Raw genomic sequence first — 20,642 nt, forward strand, 5'->3', positions numbered from 1 at the left:
CCCCACCTCAGCGTGGGCTGAGCCCTGGGTCTGGAGGCTTGCAGGAGATGGATGTTTCAGGAGCCTCCACAGTGTCTCTCCAATCTTACTTTCTAGCTGGAGAGAGTCAGCTCACTTCCTGCAGATGTTCTAGGTCCTCCAGCCTCTGTGATACCTTCTCCTGCCTTTCAGTTCCCCTCAGTCCCTCTCTCAGCTTCTCCCCAGCCCTCTGGCCTTGCTCAGGTCCCTGTTTCTCCAAGAAGCCTCCTGGCCATTTCCTGAGCTCCTGTGGCTCCCTCCATGGACATCCCTGGTGCCACCTTGAGAAGCGCACATTGAGGACCTATTTCCTGTGGGTGAGGATTCTCAGAAATCAGCTCCAGATGCCCAGCCCGGGCCTTCCTCCCAGGCGCTGCTCCACAGCGTCAGCCCCACCCACCTGCTCCCACCCCTACAGCTACAGGAATTTGAATTGCTCTCAATTGAAGACTCAGGAGAAAAATGTTTCTACACTTATGCAAAGAACTCAGGTGGGGACGGATATGGAGTAGGGGGAGGGTGTGCCAAAACCCCACCCTACCCCACCCAATGGGATGGCTCCGGTGTGGTCACAGTAGCCCAGCCCAGCCCCAAAGCAGTTTCCCCTATAAGGTCAGATGCAGACAGTGGAAATCTGAAGGAAACTGGACCAGGCTGGGCTGCTCTTGAGGAGGGTGGTGGGTGGGGCCAAGAGGTGGGGAGATCTCCAGGTTGGCATCTGCTGAGGTTGCGCTGGTCTTGCAGGTGGGGGGAGGCCTGGTGAGGGTGAACTGTCTCATCTTGCCCTCTCCCCTCCCCCCTCCACCTGTACCTTGCCAATTCCCAGAAGACACCAGCAACTGGGATGCGGATTGGCTAGGATGAAGAAGAATTCATCTCTACTTGGGTAAAATGAACAAAATGAAGTCCCTCCCCTCTCCCCCTTTGAGTTTGACTCTGAGTCTCCACTGGTCCCACATCCTTTACTGACTCAGGCCAAGGCGAGGCAGTGCCAGGACATGACGTTGCTTCTAACCGATAGACATTACTAATGAGTGATATCCACCCGCCTCGTACCATAGGGACCTATTGTGTGTCAGGCACAGTGCTAGGCACTCTCTAATTACGGAAGCATGCCAAGTGAGGCCCTACAGTTATAAATCCATTTTACATGTAAGGAAACTGAGGCTCAGAGAAGTTAGGTGACTCATCTCAGGTCAGAGAGGACAGGATCAGGATTTCTTTTATCATGATTTTAACATTATTGCATGGCTGGGTGACAGTGGCTCATGCCTGTAGTCCTAGCTACTCAGGAAGGATGAGATCTTAGGAGGTTGAGATCCGAGGATTGTGGTTCAAAGCCAGCCTTGAGCAACAAAGCCCCAGTTCTGGTACACACACACACACACACACACACACACACACACACACACACACACTTTGCATGGCACATTTTCTCTTAATTTTTATTGTTAAGGTGAAGTACAAAGGGGCTGCACTTACATAAGGAGACTTTGAACAGTGTCACCTCTTCCCTTGGTCTCTCCCTGTTTTTTCTCTCCTGACCGCTCTCCCAGGCAAGTTGTGTAGTTCATTATCAACAGAGTGTCATAGAATCTCACTGTTAAATTAGTTTACCCTTGGTTCCACCGTTTCTGGGCTCCCCCTCACTCTCCCCAAATTGGATAAACTTACATATAAGACAAAAGGTACAGAAATCAAAAACAGTGCCAAAAGGAAAAAAACCCACAAAAAGTAAAATAAAAACCTCTACTTCCATTTCTTGGAGTTCATTTCAATAAGCATCATTTTATATGATCATATGCAAATAGCTATTGAGCCTTGGTGATCCTTTCCTAAGAATATCCTCCTTTGGTAGCACTGTCTTTAGAGTCCTGTTTAATTTGTCATGGCCAAGTGTAATTTTTTTTTTTTGTTTTTTACTATCTATTATGTTTACTTGTAGATTTATAGGCACATTCTAATTACAAATGAGGGAAACCATGCAACCTATGTTTCTTTGGGTGTGGCTTATTTTGCTTCATATAATTTTTTCCAAGTCTTTCTATTTCCTTATGAATGGGGCAATATCATTCTTTCTGATGGAAGCATAGAATTCCACTGTGAATATATACCACATTTTCTTGATCCACTCGTCCACTGAGGGGAATCTGGATTGATTCCATATCTTGGCTATGGTCAGAAATGTTGCAATGAACATGGTTGAGCTTTAGTGTGGCCTTAGATAAATGCCCAGGAGTGGAATTGTTGGATCATAGGGAAGCTCTATGTTTAGTCTTTTAAGGAACCTCCATACTGCTTTCCAGAGTGGTTGAACAAGTTTACATTCCCATCAACAGAGTAGTAGCATTCCCTTTTGGCCACATCCCCACCAGCATCTCCCCTGCCCCCATTATTGTTAGTTTTCTTGATAATGGCCATTCTAACTGGGTGAAGTGGATTCTCAATGTGTTTTGATTTGCATTTCTTTTATGGCCAGAGATGTGTCTATTGTCTATCATGTGTCTTTTGACCATTCTTACTTTGTCTTCTAAGAAGTCTCCCTTTAAGTCTTTAGCCCATTTACTAATTGGGTTGTTGTTTCTTTGAGGATTTGTTTTTGGGGAGTTTAATTTTTTCAGCTCTAAGTATAGTTTAGCTATGAGGCCCTTGTCTGATGCATAGCTAGTAAATATATTCTCCCATTCTGTAGGCTTTCTATTTTTCTTGCATGGCACATTTTCTATTAACTTAAGTCATATATCTGATGAAAAAAGCCTGTTTTCAAGATACTAGAATACTTTGTATTCTAGTTAACAAATATTTGAATTTCTGGTTATATGATGCAGAATGTACATACATCAGTCATTTCTACATGAAAACATGTGAAATGCATACATCTACCTACTGCCAAATTTTGACAACTCTGGGCAGCCTTGGGTTAAGGATCTAAGGTGTTACCACTGCTCTTCATTTGGATCGACTGGCTGGTGAATTATAATGGCCCTCATCTCATTCTATCACAGCTGTTGAATTCCCCATCTCTTCTCCCGTCTGGGCTGAGCACTTTCCTGGGCCCTGGGACCCAGGCTTGCTCATCCATAGACCCCCAGTGCTCTTTCTAAACATGTTGAATGAGTGTAGGAGAAATTCATTCCAACATTAGAGTATATTGCCCAGGGTCTGATCTTTGAATAGCAAATAGTGAAGGAATGAAAATGTATGACTAAAGAGTCACATGGAATTGTATTGTCTCTGGCAGCTGTCAAAGCACTGTAACAGAGCAAAACAATGATTGCTTTATAAGGACAACTTGAAATAATTATATATTTACCTCTCTCAGATGGCATCAACGTAAGCATCGAACCTGCTTGATTGTCAATGTTGCTTTTTGAAAGACTTATTGATTCATTAATTCAGCCTTTCTATAAATTCAACACATATTTATTGAGCACCTACTCTATGACAAGAGGTACTATAGATGGTTATCAAGTTATATCAAAGGATAGACTAAGACTAATCTGTACTTTTATAGACTCGGGAGATGTATCAGGTGCTATATTCCAAAGCATCAAAGCTTGAAAGAGGAAGATATTAAACGGTCAACCAATGAACAGCTAGAAAGTTATCAACACACAACTGTGTGTATGTGACCATGTATCAAGTTGTATAAAGAAATTAGAGGCAAAGAGGAAGGCCTGTGGGGATAAGATTTAAACTGAGAGTTGGATTGGTTTCCATGCAGAAGCTGAGCTATATTCTTAGATGTGAGCCCGAGGAAAAGTAGAGAGGATGCTGGCAGGTGCAGAGTGTTATGTGGTCAAGGGATCAAGATGAGGCCAGAAAGGCTGCAGGAGAGGTGGGAGAAGAGTCTGAGAGGTAGGGAGCGGATCATGGCAGACCTCAGGTGACCTGAGTAAAGGGAGAGCACACTGGTTTGTGTTTTAGTGTAATTTAGTTTTGGAGGAGGGCCAGAGGAGATACAAGAAGACTGCACAAGAGGCAGTTACTTGATGGGGCAAGCTGGTGACAGGCAGGTGGTGGGAAGAGGAGGGAAGAGAGAGAGAAAGAATGAGCAGGGGAGGGGGAGAGAAAGAGAGAGGGAGAGAGAGAGAGGGAGAGAGGGAGGGAGGGAGAGAGAGAGAGAGGGAGGGAGAGAGGGAGGGAGGGAGGGAGGGAGGGAGAGAGAGAGAGAGAGAGAGGGAGGGAGGGAAGGAGGGAGGGAGGGAGCATACTGAGATGGAGTTCCCGAAATCAGATATGGAAAAAGAACAATGCTTTCAAGGAGCATGTAAGCCCCTTGCCCATACTTTCCCTCCAGCCCCATCCTTGCATCCTAGGACCCTGGAAGCTCCTCCTGTGTACACTTCCCATATAGCTGAGACGACACATGTATAGCCTTGCGCTCAGGTTTTGTTGGTTGAGATGAGGACTTGTGAACTTGCTGCCCTGGCTGGCCTTGAACCACGACTTTCCCAATCCCTGTCACCCAACTAGCTAGAATTACAACTATGAACCACTGCACCCAGCCTGGGTTGGATTCTTTTATTGAGTAAGTTGCATACACATAGAGTTCTAAGGAAGGCAGAGAGATAATCTTGCTTTTCAGAAAGATGAACAGAGTGGTTTGGGACCATTGGATATATGATACTCTGAAGTGGTTCAGCTGGGAGAGAGGCCAAGGACTGTGGCCGTCTGAACAAACGGTTGTGAGTGGTTTTCATAAGGGAGAGATTCAGCTGCCTTGCCGCTCCTCATACTGCCTGGCCACCAGCAGTGTGTTCTGCATCCTGCTGATGGGGGGGAGGGCAAGCTGGGAGAGAGAAGTCGCATGCACACCAGAATCTGCTTCTGAAAAGTAAGAACACGAACTCTGTTTCCCACCTCCCTGCGGTCATTCCCAGTTCCACCATGAACGGGCTGCTGTGGCTCTTATTTCTTCCTCTTCACAATGAGGATGACATTAGCAGTGACCTCACCAGGTTGTTGTGGGGATTAAGAGAGCTTAGGTAAATAGCAGTGCTCGGAACTGTGCCAGGCTCACAGTAGAGGCATGTGAGCTTTTGCTGTTGGCATTGGGATGCTAGGGGCAGAGCGTGTGCCCCGGCTTTCTCTACTCCTTTTCCTACATTGTGGGGCTCACCCACTACCATTTTCTTCCCAGGTTCCCCCCCTTCTGCCCCCCACAGTTTAGGTTCTCCTACACTGCCAAGACAGGGGGTGGTTTGGCTGGGCTGCTCCTTCCCACCCTTTCCTTGGCTGAGGTAAGCCTGAGGCCTGCTGGTCATGGGAATATGGGCCTGGCTGGGTGAGTCAGCCCGCACTGCCTCGCCTGCTGGCTGTGTGCAGCAGACCAGGGGCAGGACGGGCTGGGAAGGCGCCTAGGACGCCCCCCCCTCCCACAGGATGGCAGAGGGACCAGAACCCCACTAACCACATCCATCATCCTCTTCCCTTTCCTCCTCCTCCCCCTCCTCCCCCTCCTCCCCCTCCTCCCCCTCCTCCTCCTCCTCCTCCCCCTCCTCCTCCTCCTCCTCCCCTCCTCCTCCTCCCCCTCCTCCCCTCCTCCTCCCCCTCCCCCTCCTCCTCCTCCTCCCCTCCTCCTCCTCCTCCTCCCCCTCCCCTCCTCCTCCTCCTCCTCCTCCTCCTCTTCTTCTGTGCTTTTTGCTAGTGTTCTTACATATTGTCACTAAGCATAGAGTTCAGTCCCTAGTGTCTCTTAGAAGACATCTAGGCTCCCCAATGCTCAGGCTTCGTTATTTCCCCGTCCCTGCAAATCCATCTCACTCATACCCTGCCCACTTCCTATCATCCTGCAGTCTAGCTCTTCTTTTTTCTCTTTTCCTTCCAAGTGGCTCCTCTCTTTTCTTTTCTTTTCTTTTTGTCAGTCGTGGGGCTTGAACTCTGGGCCTGGGCATTGTCCTTGAGCTCTTTAGCTCATGGCTAGTGCTCTACCATTTGAGCCACAGCACCACTTCCAGTTTTCTGGTAGTGAATTGGAGATAAGAGTCTCATGGACATTCCTGCCTGGGCTGGCTTTGAACCTCGATCCTCAGATCTCAGCCTCCTGAATAGCTAGGATTACAAATGTGAGCCACCAGCGCCTGGCACGGTTCTTCTCTCATAGGTCTTCCCATCCGGGAAGCCTTCCCAGATCAGCTTTAACCTTGCCACTTGGAGCGGAAGCAGGGCAGTGTTGCCTGGGAGCACGGAGCATGCAGACACACGGAACTCAGAATCCGCCTTGTAACAGGATCTCCAGGAATCCACTGGACACTGTACTGCATTCTCCTTGTCCTCATGACCTTCCAATCCTTCAAAAGAGAGCCTAGGAACTGGTGTCAGCTGGTACCAGCCTGTCCAGAGACAGAGGAAGAACATTTCAAGTTCTATAAACAAGGAGAGAGCCTGCTCCAGCCTAACACCTGCACCCTACTTCTACAGAGTGCCAGAATTTCCCCTGCAAGGCCTCGTCCACTTCACAAGGTCGGTAGAAAATAGGCTTTTCCTGGCAGTGAACAACTGCTTTACTATTGCCACGTTCCAGAAGACACTCAGCCGGGGACTCCAGAGTCTTCCATCCAAGTCCTGCCACTCAGATGGCTTGCTGCACATGCGTGTTTTGCTAGGTAGTGTTTTGCAGTGACATAAGTTCAGGAGAGCTCTGGGCCTTTTCTGGCCATCATTTTCTCTTCCTTTCTCTGCCTCCTGAGAATGGAAGTTTCTGAGAATTATGGGTAGAGAAAACTGGCTAACTTTATTTAGACCAACGTTTCCAATAATGAAACCACCATGGTCTCCTATGAACACTCCATGGAAATAACTGAGGTTGGAATATACTACTCCAATTCCCACCTGTCCCCCTCCCACAATTCCTGTGATTCTTATGTGACATCCTTTGGTTGCTGAGATTTCTGTGCCATTTTCCAAGTGAGAAGCTAGTCTGGTGCTGGCAAGGCTGGGCTGGGAAGACAGGATGCCTTAGTCAGGATCTATGAGGCAGGTCGTCTTTACCGACCTCTAGTTCTTTGTGCACTGGGGGCTTCCTTATTAATTTTTTAAAGGCAATACTGGGGATTAAACTCAGGGCCTTACACTTGCAAGGCGGGTGACCTCCCACTTGAGCCAGACCCCAGCCCCCTTCTGCCTCGGGTATTTTCAAGGTAAGGTCTTGCATTATTCCTTGGCCAGTCTGGACTATGAGTCTTACATTTGTGTTTTCCCATTTTGCTGGAATGACAGGTGTGCACCACGGTGCTAAGCCATTGTGCTTCTCCTGTAGCTGGGACCACAGGTGTGTGCTCCAGGTGTGAGATGGAGTCTCTAGAACCTTTAACCCCAAGCTGGCCATGAACTATGATCCCTTGATTTCTACGTCCCACATAGCTAGGGTTGTAGGCTTGAGCCTCTACATCCAGCTGGGGCTCTGCTTTTATTTCAAGTCTCAAATACTCTGTGTGCTCAAGTACCGCTGCCTAATCCTGGCAGGAAAGAAACTTCCTGTGAGCTGGAGGCCACTGGAAAGGAAGGTCCCTGAGGAGGACAGGAGGACCGACAAGCGGCGTGCTTGGTGGCTTAGGTGAGCAGCTCCATGTGCCTTGCCTGTCTGGAGATTGTGTGGTGACAGGGATTCCTAACCAAACCCTGTCCTGGCTTTTGCTGACATTCTGGTTAGATAGAAGGTGGAACTGGCAAAGCTTGTTCTGACAGCCTGACTCACAGCTTCTTCAGCCCTGGCCTCCCGCTGGTAGGGGCACAAGTGTGGTGGAGAAGGCTGAGCAGAGGAGGGTGTGGGAAACTTCAGGAATGCTATGCTGTTGGTTCCTCTGTCAGGCCAGGGAGTGAGGACCAGATAGGGCCAAGGCCTGGGGTTTGTGGTGCTTCTAGGGGACCTGGTGAGCTCAGGAAAAGGAGACAGCATCGATGCTCAGTTTGCTCTTGGGCCATCTGCGTATTAGAGATGGAGGAGAGCCCTTCTCCATCACCAGCTGCTGTTTGTGCGTGGACAGGCTACTTGTAAAGCAGAGTACAGGCCGGAAGGAAGTCTGGTACTGTCATGGAGACTTACCTTGGTTTAGCCAAACAAATGTCACACATGGTCACACTACGGCCCTGCTGTCCCTTCAGTGGTCACTGATAAACCCTCCAGACACTTCCCTCATCTCAATGAGGACCTCAGCTCCAGTCTGCTGTCCTTTTCTCAATACTAGTGAGAGTGAAGAGCCTGGTTGGGCAATCAGGGCAAAGACTTCTTCTCATAGAGGTTCTGCAACCCTGCCCATGGGTGGCCCCTAGACATCTCATCGCAGGGCCTTGAGCCGTCACGAATGTGGGTGAATGGCATCACGACAGGGCCTATTGCCCCCGGGAATACTTGCTCAGAACACAATCTGGTTGGACCCCAGGGGTGTGTGCCAGGACAGACATCCAGTTAGAGGGGCTAAAAATACACGGAGAGCTCTTGCAGGCTGCGTGGAGCCTCTGGTTGGGTCTGGGGACTGATATTGGCCACAGGCTGTCTGGTGATCTGGAGAGTCATAGCTTTTTCCTAGAGACACTTTATGAACCCCTGTCCCTGCCCAATGTAGGCCCTCCCTTGGGACTCCTCCTGTCTAGTGGGACTTCTGCTTATCTTCCTCTCTACCCAATAAATGTTTGCTAGCTTATTTCTTCCCTTGGTGTTTATGGACTCATTCTTTAAGACGATAGAGACAAAGGACCTAATCCAGGGGTCGCAGTATTTCAGTATCACTAGTTCTGTCTGGGACAGTCTTGGTGGTTCTAACATCCTGCTCAGGTTTAGGGTCTCCATTCCTTGATTTCCTCTTCTGGAGATCGGTCCTTTATCTTCCCTTAGCCATTCATTCCTGTGGTTGGCCAACTTTGTTGTGTCCATGCCAACAACTCCAAGCCATCATTTCACGCAGCGCTCTGTGTGACCGTTACCTTCGGACAGCTCATTCCTATTGTCCGTACTTTCTACAACCTTTATTTTAATCTTCAGCCTCCTCCCGTTCTCACTTTCCTAGTCAGCTTCATGGTCTAGCTATCATCATTCCTTCCATATACCTTAACTCCTTTACGCTACTCTTACCTCATTACGTCTATCTGGAAAAACTCCAGTTAAATACCCTTCACCCACTCGGTGCCTGCCATTGTGGGGTAGCAAAGTGGGTAAGAAAAACCTGCGCAGGGCCAATATTCTGTGAATCAGAACCTTTTTTTTGTCGGCATGTCCGCACAACAACCATATTTCATACCACACATCCTCTGATGCGAAGGCAGTGGATTCACTAGATACCTGAGCATGCACAGTGTCTGCTCTGCAGCTGTCATTGCTGTCTGTTCTAGCTCTTTGGCAGGGACACAGGGGCTCTGCACCCAGGCTTGGTTCTGCTGTGAACTTACTGTGGGGCATTAGTCAAGATGCTTTCTCTCTTTGTGTCTTAGTTTTCTCATCTGTAAATTGGAATTCCCTGTGCTGCCTGGTTAAAGGGGAGTATGGGTCACAGCAGGATACAAACATCCTAAGCTTTGAGGTTGAAAGGAGTTATTGTGGGCACTCAGGACCAAAGGCCCTTGCTAGTCTGAACAACTGGCCACTCTTCTCCAACCATAGTTCTAATATCTGATCAACTGAGTTCTAATATCTGATACCTAGGCTCAATGTGGGAGTTGAGTTCTAGGTTAGCAGAGTTGCAAAGAGAATGGGAAGAAATGACTTCCAGGCTCAGATCCCATGGGGGCTCAGGCTCATGGGTGTTGGGAGACCCTGCCTCAAGGTTCATAAGGTCTTTTACTTGCCACAGCCTGGATCTCCTGGACCCATCCCCTCCCGTGTCTACTGGCCCATCTTAGAGGGACTTGTCACCCTCCTGGCCAGGAGCCAGGTCTTTGTAGCCCTTTGACAATCCTACACATTAAAGGAACATATATTCTACCTAAGATCTATTTTCTTCTCTGTGTGTATGTGTGTGTGTGCACGCACACATGTGCGCTGAGACTGGAGCTTAAACTCAGGGCTTTGCACTAACAGTTGGCTTTTTCACTGAGGGTTGATTCTCTACCACTTTAGCTGAGTTCCCCTTCTAGCTTTTTGCTTGTTAGTTGGACATAAGAGTCTCAGCTGGGCACCAGTGGCTCATGCCTATAATCTGAGCTTCTCAGGAGGCTGAGATCTGAGGATCATGGTTCGAAGTCCATGAGACTCTTATCTCCAATAAACTACTCAGAAAAGGTTGGAAGTGGCTCTGTGGCTCAAGTGGTGGAGTCAAAGGGACAGCGCCCAGGCCCAGAGTTCAGGCCCATGACTGACAAAAAAAAAAGAACCAGTCCCCTCCAGAGAAATGGCTTGCTATTGGCTCCCTTTATGTGAAGTCAAAATGGGCAGAACTATAAAAATATGTTCAGAATGGTGGGTTCAGAATGTCCTTGTGGGGTCTTGAGAAGGGCTTGGGTGGTGGTCATATCCTGCTTCTTGCTCTGGGTACTGTTCAAGCTGAAATGAGTCAGAACTGCACACATTTTAAATAGTGTATTTCTTGGCCTCTCTCTCTCTTTCTCTGTGTCTCTTTCTCATCTCCATATGCATATATGTGTCTTTTTCCCTCTCTCTCCATACACACACACACACACACACACACACATATATATATATATATATATATATATATACATATTTATATTTGCTGTTAACAGGGTGTAAACTCAGGGTCCTTATCCTCTCTGGGTTTGTTTACATTGGTGTTCTACTACCTGATCGGCACCTCCAGCCCAGCTTTTTGGTGGTTAGTTGGAAGTAGACACTAGACTCTCAAACTTTTCTGTTTAGACTTTCTTCAAACTGTGACCTGGAAGGTCTTAATCACCTAAATAGCTAGGATTACAGGTGTGAGTCACTGGCTATATGCTTGTGAGCTGTACTTTGATGAAAGCTTGTGTTGATTTTGAATTTGTAATTTGAGCTCACATTTTGCAACTTAAACATAGTTTTCAAGTCTCAAAACATTTCCTTCCAGGGCTGGGCACTGGTGGGTCATGCCCGTAATCCTGGCTATTCAGGAAGAAGACTAAGATCTGAGCTTTGTGGTTTGAAGCCAGCCGGAACAAGAAAGTCTGCAATTAATGAGCAAAAAGCTGGAAGTGGGACTATGGCTCAAGTAGTAGAGTGCCAGCCATGAGCAAAAAAAAGCACAGAGACAAGTGCTCAAGCCCTGAGTTCAAGCCCCAGGACTACTCTCTCTCTCTCTCTCTCCCTCTCTCTCTCTCTCTCTCTCACACACACACACACACACACACATCAATTTCCAGAAGTCTCAGCCCTAGTGTATCTATAGGTCTGAGGCACAGCTAGCCCTCCTGAGCTGTGGTGCAGGTCTTCTTCCCTGGCCTCTCTGGCCTTTGCTAAATGTCACAATGTCGCAGGAGACCAGGGCATGGGCTGTTAGAGGCCTCCAGTCTCCAGCCTCCAGTCTGGACAACACTCTCCCCAGTGCTTCTCCACCCAGGGGCCCTGGCTCTCACAGATGGCACAGCAGTTGCTCCCATGCCACCCCTGGAATTTGCCGCGTGTCCTGGGAGGCTCTCCATGCACGTGTTACCCCCTCATGGGTCTCTTGAGGCTGCAGTCCTCCACATGCTTGGCATTTTTGAGCCTTCTGCCTCTGCCACAGACAGAGCCTGGTGGGCAGAGTCCAGGTCCTTGGACATCACCTTTGAAGCTCCGTGACCTGCAAGGTGCATTGGTGGCTTTTCCATTTACAAGCTGGGTGGCATTTGGCCTATTTGCCTCCACCCTATGCTACACTTTACTTATTTGTTAGAACAGGACAGCAATACCAGCATCGCAGAGGTGTGGTGAGGCTCACGTGGCTAAGGAGGAAGGGAAAGTAGCTATGACGATTTCATGTCCTCTGTTCTCATGTGACTTTCTCCATTCTTGCCTGAGCATGGGGTTCTCAGGAGGGGATCTTGGCAGGAATAATAATCTCTGCTTGAAAACAATAATCCACAGCTTGAAAGATTTCAAAGAATTGCTAGCAATTTATTGATTTTCTCTATTTCCACCACACACACACACACACACACACACACACACACACACACACACACACACAAGCAAGTACATGACATGGTATATCATACAGGGAAACTGGGCCTGGCCAGCACAGGTTCTTATACAAACATGAAGCAAGAGTGGTGGTGGGCTGGAGAGAGGCTCCCTAGGCAGCTCCCAGCCACAGCCATCCTCGCAGGGCACTGAGGGAACCAGAGAAGGGCACCTGCACCCCCTGGGTTCCTAGGAGAAGTGTAGCCTTGGGTGGCCGGACTGGCCCCATTGGAGAGAGTGCTGGTGGCCAATGGCTGATTTGTCTTAGGCACAGGAAATCCTGGCATCATTCCCAAGGGTCAAAAGCCTGGGTGACCAGCCCACCTGGCCAGCATGAGAAGGCACGAGAATGGCTCCTACAATCAGGCCTGACCTAACTGTCCATGCTGGCCTCATTTGAGCAGCTGCCTCACTCTCAAAACAAAGGGTATCCCCTTTCCCCAGACCAGCTCTTCATCCTGTGTGGAGGACAGAGGGGGTGTGGGAAGTGAGGACTATGCTTGGGGCAGGGGGGAGGGGTGCCCTGGGCTTATAACAGTTCCATTTGTGTTGATTTGTTACTCTCTTGCTTTGACTATTCTGTACCTTCTCTTAGACTAAGGTCTGAATGTCCATCCTAAGGTCTGAATGTCCATCCTCACAGGAGAAGGTAAGCTATGTGAAGACAGAGTATGGGCTGCTTTCTTGGTGTATCTTAAGTGCTTATAGCACTGGCTGGCACTGAGTGATACTCTGCAAGCCAGAAATGGATTGCTACAGGTCCTGGTGATGTCCTATGCCCAAGACATCTTGATGGGACAGGCTCCCACGTAGCCCCACGAGAGGGTGAGGCAAGCCAGGAGTAGACCTTCCACGACGAGCTAAATCTGGGGCAGCTGTTCCAGACCCACAGTGCCAGCACACATCTGGTGAGGGGGCTTGGGGCACCTCTCAGTGGACAGCGTCTTCCATGATGGCTGCATCTCTCAATACGCCCTCCTGAGTCCAGAAGCTTTAATTCTACAGCTGGCAGGTAAAGTAGGGTGAGCTGGGTGTCGTGCAGAGGGGAGGAAGGCATCCTGTGTCTCTCTAGAGAAGGGCATGGCCAGGCAGTCAATATCTACCCAACACCACCCACGCCAGGCTGAATAAAGAAGCCCAGAGCTGCTCTGTCCACCCCATCTGAAGGGCTGTTAGCACTGAGAGGCCTTCTTACCGAGTTCCCAGAAGCCTGCTGCTGCTGCTTATTTGAGATGCACAGTCTGGGGTCTTGGAGGATGGCCCTGATGGATCTGTTATTCCAGCTCTTACAGATTTTGCAAAAGCAGAATGGGGAAAGGATGGCTGAAGTTCAGGAGAAGGAATCTGGGTAGCTCCTGGCTGAGATCTGGGCTAATTGGTGCCTTAACTGGGGAGGGACCCCAGACCCTTCCTTTCCTGACTGCAGACTTGGCAGGAAGCAGCTGGGTAACTTCCAACGCCCCTCCCCAGTTTCACTGGAAACGGCAGTAGGAAGATTTCCAGCCTCAGCCTGTTCTTCACTCCACTGTTCAGCCCCATGGACAGCACTTGGACTTCAAGCACCGTTTTTACCTTTGTTTCCTGCAGCCAGATGTTTGCAGGTTCCCTGAAGGAAGGGCTCTGCAGGTTGACTCTGCTGTGCATGGCACAGCTCAAGAGAAAGTCAGCCCATCTCTCTGCCCTCACATAGCTGAGCACCGAGACTCCCCTGCTGTCTCCATAGTCCACACCCTGCCCAACCCAGACCTCGTGGCACTGTGGGAAGGGCAGCATTGTCAGATGCAAGAGATGTTCCCACAAGATGCACTGAGCTGTAACACCCCAGCCAACCTCCCTGACTGCTAAGGGACCTCAAAGGGGGGACATTAGCCCCTGCCATGGCTATCTTCCCTGCACTCCCCCCCCCACCCCGCTATATGGGGGATGGCACAGCCAGCCCCGACACAATGTATTTCCAGCTAATTAGAAAACACCTGTGGCCCTTGTCTTAAGGGAGAGACGTGTAAAGTCCTTTGCTCTGCCCCATGAGCTACAATGGAACAGCACACCCAGCTTTTATAGTTCATGGTTATGCTGTTAGACTCACGCACACACATGCACACACATGCACACACACAAGTGCACTTGCACACTTACATTATACACATATATATATACTGTATCTTAGAGAAGGAAGTATTGACATCAGATTAAGCCCCTTTAACTCAAGAAAGTCCCCTCCCAACCTCCCCAACCCCCCTCTTTTGCCAGTTCCCCCAAGGAAAAAAAAAGAATCTAAAAATATTTCCATCATCAACAGTTTTCAGGTTCGCTCTTGGTTGCATTTGAACTTTTTCAAATACTGCACAGGCTGGAGAGAATAACCCATCATCGAGGCCCAAGTCTTCTCAGCTGGGTTGTATCTTTCTGGGGGGGCGGGGGGGGGGGGAAAGGGAAGAAAAAAACAACTGTTAAGCTGTAGTGAGATGTTTTCTACGTGTATTACTACTCTATCTTACTCACACCTGTGCTCTGGCCTGAGACTGGAGTCAGGGTCATCCTTAACACGATTGATGGTTACTCAGGATGGGTTAAAAAGGTGGCCAGCTTTGTCTTAACACCTCTGTTCCAGACCTCTACCACCGCTATGCACAAAGCATCAGCCACACTAATTAAGAGTCTGCTGAAACTAGGCTGGACTCCAATGGCTCATGCCTGGAATCCTAGCAACTTAGGAGGCTGAGATCTGAGGATCATAGTTCACAGTCAGCCTGGACAGAAAAAGCACAGAGGCTCCTATCTCCAATTAACCTGGAAAGGGAGGTGTGGCTCAAGTGGTAGAGCTCAAGCCTTAAGCAAAAAGAGCCAAGTGAGAGCTCAAGGCCCTGAGTTCAAGCCCCAGTACCTGTACCAAAGCAAAACAAAACAAAACTGCTGAATCGAATCTCTCCTTCCGGCTCCCAAGTTGCTCAAGCTCATCTTCCAGGAGTGTAGCTGCAGTTTTAATAGCTTCTTCTGGGCCAGTGACAGCCCACTCTCTCCCCAGGGTCTCCTAGTAGTGGGAGGCCCCGTTCTCATCCCTAACAACTTGCAGAAGACTCTCGAACACCAGAGCTGCCTCCAGCAAGCCTCTGTATGTTTATTGACTTCTGTATTTCTCCTCAGAAACACTGATGTTTGTTTTAGATGTATTTCCCTGAACTCCACTGCTGCGCTGCTGAGTCAGAATGCCTGGCTGAGAGCAGGAGTGAGCATTTTTATTTTTATTTTATTTTATTTTTTGGTCGGCCGTGGGGCTTGAACTCTGGGCCTGGGCGCTGTCCTTCAGCTCTTCAGCTCAAGGCGAGCGCTCTACCACTTGAGCTACAGCGCCACTTCCGGTTTTCTGGTGGTTTATTGGGGATAGGAGTCTCACGGTCTCTCCTGCCCGGGCTGGCTTTGAACCACGATCCTCAGATCTCAGCCTCCTCAGTAGCTAGGATTACAGGTGTGAGCCACCAGCGCCCGGCTGGAGTGAGCATTTTTAGCAGGCATCTCAGGTGATTCTAATGAATGCCAAGGCTTGCAAACCTTTGGCATAGTATTGGTTCAAGCTCGTCCACACTAGGTGCCTACAGAGCCTGGAAAATGGACCATAAAGAGTATGAAAAAGGGGGCTGGGAAGGTGGTTTATGGTAGATCGTGCTGGCCTTACATGCATAAGGCCCTGGGTTTGATTCCTAAGCACCACATAAGCAGAAGAAGCCGGAAATGGTGCTGTGGTCAGAGCACTAGCCTTGAGCTGAAGAGCTGAGGGACAGCGCCCAGGCCCAGTCATAGGCTCTATGACTTAACAACAACAACAACAAAAGTTATAAAAAAGTACATTGTGAGTGACCAAATCCAGAATGACACATATTACATAAACAGAGTAATCCACGTAAATGGTACTACCTGAATTGTGTAGTGGACAACATAGTTGTACCTAGCAGTATTGCCCAGATCCTCTGCCCATTTTCTTTTTGTTGTTGCTTTTGTATTTTGCTTTTTTTTTTTTCCGCTGATACTGGGGCTTGAACTCAGGGCCCAGGTGCTGTCCAAGAGCCTTTGTGCTAGCATTGAACCACAGCTCCACTTCTAGTTTTTTTTTTTTTTGGGGGGGGGGAGGTCTGGTCGTGGGGCCTGAACTCTGGGCCTGGGCGCTGTCCCTCAGCTCTTCAGCTCAAGGCTAGTGCTCTGCCACTGGAGCCACAGCGCCACTTCCGGCTTTTTTCTTTTTGCTTATGTGGTGCTGAGGAATCGAACCCAGGGCCTCATGCATGTAAGGCAAGCGCTCTACCACTGAGCCACCTTCCCAGCCCCTGTTTTTTTTTTAAATTGGAGATAAGTGTCTCATGGGCTTTCCTGCCCAGGCTGACTTCAAAATGAGATCCTCAAATCTCAGCCTTCTGAGTAGCTAGGATTATAGGAGTGAGCCACCAGCACCCAGGCCTCTGCCCTGGATGACATTCTTTATCACTAATGCCCTGTGGTGGGACAGTCCAGCCCCCTCTGCCAGGGCTCTACACAATTGTCCTCCCAATCCTTGTGTGGGTCAGAGCCAAGTTGTCTGCCAGGCCAAAGGACGCTTCCCTGTCCCTAAGGAGACCAGGGCCACCGCGTTGAGTAGCCCAAGACACCCCTTGTGCTAGAGTGTCTTAATGATTCTTACCTGCAAGCCAAACTTGCTTCAACCATCTTTTCTTAGAACCGGGAGGTAAAGTTCCTAAAGTTGTTGGCTCCAGCCAGGCTTCCTAGCATATTCCTGTCAAAGCCTTGCTGCAAGGGGAGAAACACAAAACAAATCACATCCTACAACGAGACAGTGGGGGTCGCTGTAGGGTCAGACTCAGGCTGCTGCGGCTGCCTCTGGACCCTGGTGTGCCTTGACCACTACCTACGTGTGTGTAGAAGCTACCACAGGCCTGATTGTGCACCCAACCATAGGACCATTGATATCCATAAACTAGGAAGATATGTTTGGATTTTCATGAGCACATTCGAGTTTCCTATTTGCATTTGCAGGAATCTGATCCAAGGCCTGAGAATTTAGGCTAAGCCTTGTCACTCTTCACACAAAACACCACTAAAATCAGATGAGAGAGCACAGGCTATTCTTCCCTCTGCTGATCCCTGTCTTTGTTTTAAATCCCAACAAGAGGTCTCAGCAGAGTAGACAGGCCCGTGTTTCTAAGCTGGTGGTTGCTGGTGCTGAGCTGTTCTTGCTCTAAGGGCCCACCCATCTTTCCTCCCTCTTGTCAAGTGGTGACTGCCCAGAGAGACCCAGAAGACTGGGTAAGACAGTGAAGAGCACAAGGCAACAGCTTCCTTGAGCTGGGTGAGAGTGGCCCAAAGGTGAGACCCAAGGTTACAGAGATCACCTGCCTGAGACACACCAGTCCCCTCTCTTAGTCCTGGGACTTCCATAGAGATCAAGTCGGGAGAGAGCTCCTGGTGTGGGCTCTTACCTGTCTGAGAACACCCTGCAGCTCCTTGCTGGACCACATATCCGACAGGAGGAGCCGCGCAGCCTCCGCAGCCTTGGGTGAGGCACTGCACAGGAGGGAAGTGAGTGAGAAGAGACGTCCTCCTCCCTCCATCCCACCCAGCCCTTCCGGTCTGAGTGACACAGAGGCCACGGGGCCCATGAGGAGCCCCAGCATTGTGCAGTGGGCACCACCCCATACTGCTGGGCACCTAGGAGTATCCCGAGGGCCAGGCCCACCACGCCAACCTCCCAGTTCATGTCCTGAGACATGAAAGAGCCCCATGGAGCAGCGGAGAACTACCCCCAGAGTTGGGGAAGCTGCCCTAGGTCTCCAGTTGGCCCCCTGAGTATCCAGGGCATGTCTACCAGCTGCAAAGTGCACTGCCTCAGTCCCTGCTTTGCAGCCCTGGGGCCGGGAGGCTGCACAGCACAGCCCCTCAGCACTCTCTGCCCTGGACGATTCCTCCCACCCAGCCCGCTCAGGGTTCTGGCGTGAGCAAGGCTGGAGGGAGCCTCTTCCCTGCCCACCTGCTGCGGCACAGGTTGACGACATTGTTGAGCATGTTGCTGGAGAAGTACTGCTTGGCCATCTGGGGCTGGGAGGCCATCAAGTTCCTCACGGTGTAGCAGGCGGAGGACAAGATATCTTCTGAGTTGTTGGTGTTGCCGGTGTGGGTGGTGAGGAGCCTGGTCACCTCTGGGAACACCTGGTTCCCTGGAGAGGAAGGAGTGGGGAGTCAGGGCGGCTAAGGAAGAAGAGGCTGAGGGGGTTCCTACTGAGGCTGGAGTTCTGGGCTGCCCCACACCAGGCAGTCTGTCAGGACTCCTTGCAAGCTCCAGACGAAATGGACCTCTGCACACCCACTCCCCTCCCATCTCCCCATCTCTCCTGGGCCAGCTTCCCCTCAGGATACTGGGGAAAGCATTTCCCTGGGTGATCTTGCAGCAGGCTCTGCAACTGGGAAGCCTCCTCTCTGATGAGGAGGGCAGGCATCCTTACCCATCGCTCTGTGCAGCACAGGATGGCGGGACATGTTGCTCAGGAGGGAGGCCCCGGATCGCACCACATCAGAGTTGCCAGATTGCAGAAGGCGGGCAATTTGTGGCAGGCCTTTTTCCTTCAGTCCAATCAGCTGGCTCATGCCACTGGACATCTGCAAGAGAAGGCCCAGGGACCAGTTACTCTGTGAGCTAGCTTCCTGGGCACTGTGGCAGGCAGAGAGGCAGGTAAGTCAGAAAAAAAACCCACAAAGAAATTGTGAATTTGTTTTCTCTTTCATGTTGGAAGCATGGGCAGAACCCCAAGCAGCTCATACTTGGGTGACTATAGAATTTACCTGCTCATCTGTCCCCTTCCTGACCCTTCCCTCTGCCCTTGAGGAGGAAGAGCGGGTGTTTGTGTGGTGCAGAATCGGCTTCTAGACTAACAGTGTCCACTTCTTCCCCCTACTCTACCTTCCTCAGCAGAATCTGTACACAGGATCAAGGGCATTGGACTATGAACAAAGGGTCTGCCCATCTTCTTCCAACTTCCCTACCTCTGTAGAATTCACTCCCTGTGTGTTCACAGCTTGCCCAAGAACAAAGATGGATCATGGAGGATCATGGATGGATCATGGAGCCTCTGGAGGGGCTCAGAACAACAAAGGTATGCTGTCGTAACCTGTCTGGGCTGGTTTGGGGGTGTTCAGAGACCCCAGTTTCTAGTTAGATAAGTTTCCTTTACCTTCTTCTGCTGCTGTCCATGTCCCCTTTGACCTGAGAATGGTAGGGAACAGCCGCATGGTGTTTGGTCCCCAAACTTAACACTGATTCTGTCTCATCTTCCTCTGGTGCGACTCACCAGACTCTCTTCTCACATTTCTCAGTTCAGACTGATGGGGACTGCTGCCAAACACACCGCGCCTTCCTATCCCCACTGCAGGCAGGGTGCAGGAAGCCAGCACCACAGGACAGCGGGCAGGCATTCCCAGAGGGCAGGGCCCTCACACGCTCATGTCTAAAGCCTGAGGCTGGAAGCCTGTTTGTGTGTGATAGACTCTGCCAGAGACAGGACAGGCTGGTGAAAAAAAAGTAGGAAGCAGACCCTGGAGGGTGGGTTGCAGAGGAGCAGTGGAGAGGGGCCTCCTCACCAGTCCCTTGCTGGCAGTCAGGTTCTGCAGGGCACCCGCGCAGGCCTCCAGGGTGGCATCTTTCTTGCTTTTGCCCATGAGGTTCAGGTAGGTGCGGATGGCATCTGAGTGATAGAGCCAGCTGCTGCCCTTGGGGTTGGTCTCTTCCTCAGGAAGGGGGCAGTCATAGTTGTTGTTCTGAGGACAGGGAGCATGTCAAGGGGGACCCTGGGAAGGGGACACCACCCACGCGTCCTGCCCCGCCCCCAGTCTCAGGTTGTGCATCCAGCTGCGGTGAGCTTGACCTGGCTTGGAGTCTACAAGCTGGCCTAGGGACCTGCCTGGCTTCTATAGCCATGCTCGGTGGAGGAAGCCTGGCTTTCCCTCCTTCCATGGCACCTCTCAGGAGGCTTGAGAGAGGCTAGGAACCAAGGAGGGAGAGGAATCTGAGTTCTGCACTCCTCACAGCCCACGGTCAGGGAGAAAGAATATGGGACACACTTTATTTATGCTATAGTAGGACAGACTGAGGCTGTAGTCTATCCTATCTAGAGCTTTTTGCCCTAGATAGGTACCTAGAGCTGCCCTAGGATGGTTTGGGTTCCTACAGCCCTAGGAACTCAGATCTCCTCTGCAGGCAAGATGGACAGGGTGTAGCAGGCCCTACAGGCTACTTTGGCGGAGGCCTGTCCCCCAGGGCTGCTTTCGGAGCCCAGAGGAAAGGGTAAGAAGGACAGTGGACCCGGTGGGAGCTTGGTGGGGCCCACGGACAGTGCTTACCATCATCTTGTCGCCCCTGTTGCTAAAGCAGCCAGTGGAGGACTTCTCAGTGTAGGCATTGCGGGCGGTGTACTCAAGCTGGCGGTAGCGGGTGGGGACCTCGGCATCCAGGCGGTAAGAGAGGTTGTGCAGGATACACATGCAGTTCTCCACAGACTGG

General features: G+C 50.3%; 1 protein-coding gene across 1 annotated transcript in view; it reads right to left on the reverse strand.

The window, feature by feature from the left end:
* Positions 1-14,407: 14,407 nt before the first annotated feature.
* The window catches only part of Pkp1 (plakophilin 1), a 43,314-nt gene continuing 37,079 nt past the window's right edge, over positions 14,408-20,642 (reverse strand). Inside the window, exons 8-14 of the mRNA XM_042701262.1 lie at positions 20,483-20,638; positions 19,724-19,900; positions 18,592-18,745; positions 18,120-18,306; positions 17,572-17,656; positions 16,776-16,882; positions 14,408-14,512 (exon numbers count right to left, since the gene is read on the reverse strand). Coding sequence (XP_042557196.1) covers positions 16,808-16,882; positions 17,572-17,656; positions 18,120-18,306; positions 18,592-18,745; positions 19,724-19,900; positions 20,483-20,638 — 834 coding nt within the window. The 3' untranslated portion in view covers positions 14,408-14,512; positions 16,776-16,807. The remainder of the gene's footprint in view (positions 14,513-16,775; positions 16,883-17,571; positions 17,657-18,119; positions 18,307-18,591; positions 18,746-19,723; positions 19,901-20,482; positions 20,639-20,642) is intronic.

The sequence above is a fragment of the Dipodomys spectabilis genome, unplaced genomic scaffold, assembly GCF_019054845.1.
Source record: "Dipodomys spectabilis isolate Male_0828 unplaced genomic scaffold, ASM1905484v1 ptg000288l, whole genome shotgun sequence".
Taxonomy (NCBI): domain Eukaryota; kingdom Metazoa; phylum Chordata; class Mammalia; order Rodentia; family Heteromyidae; genus Dipodomys; species Dipodomys spectabilis.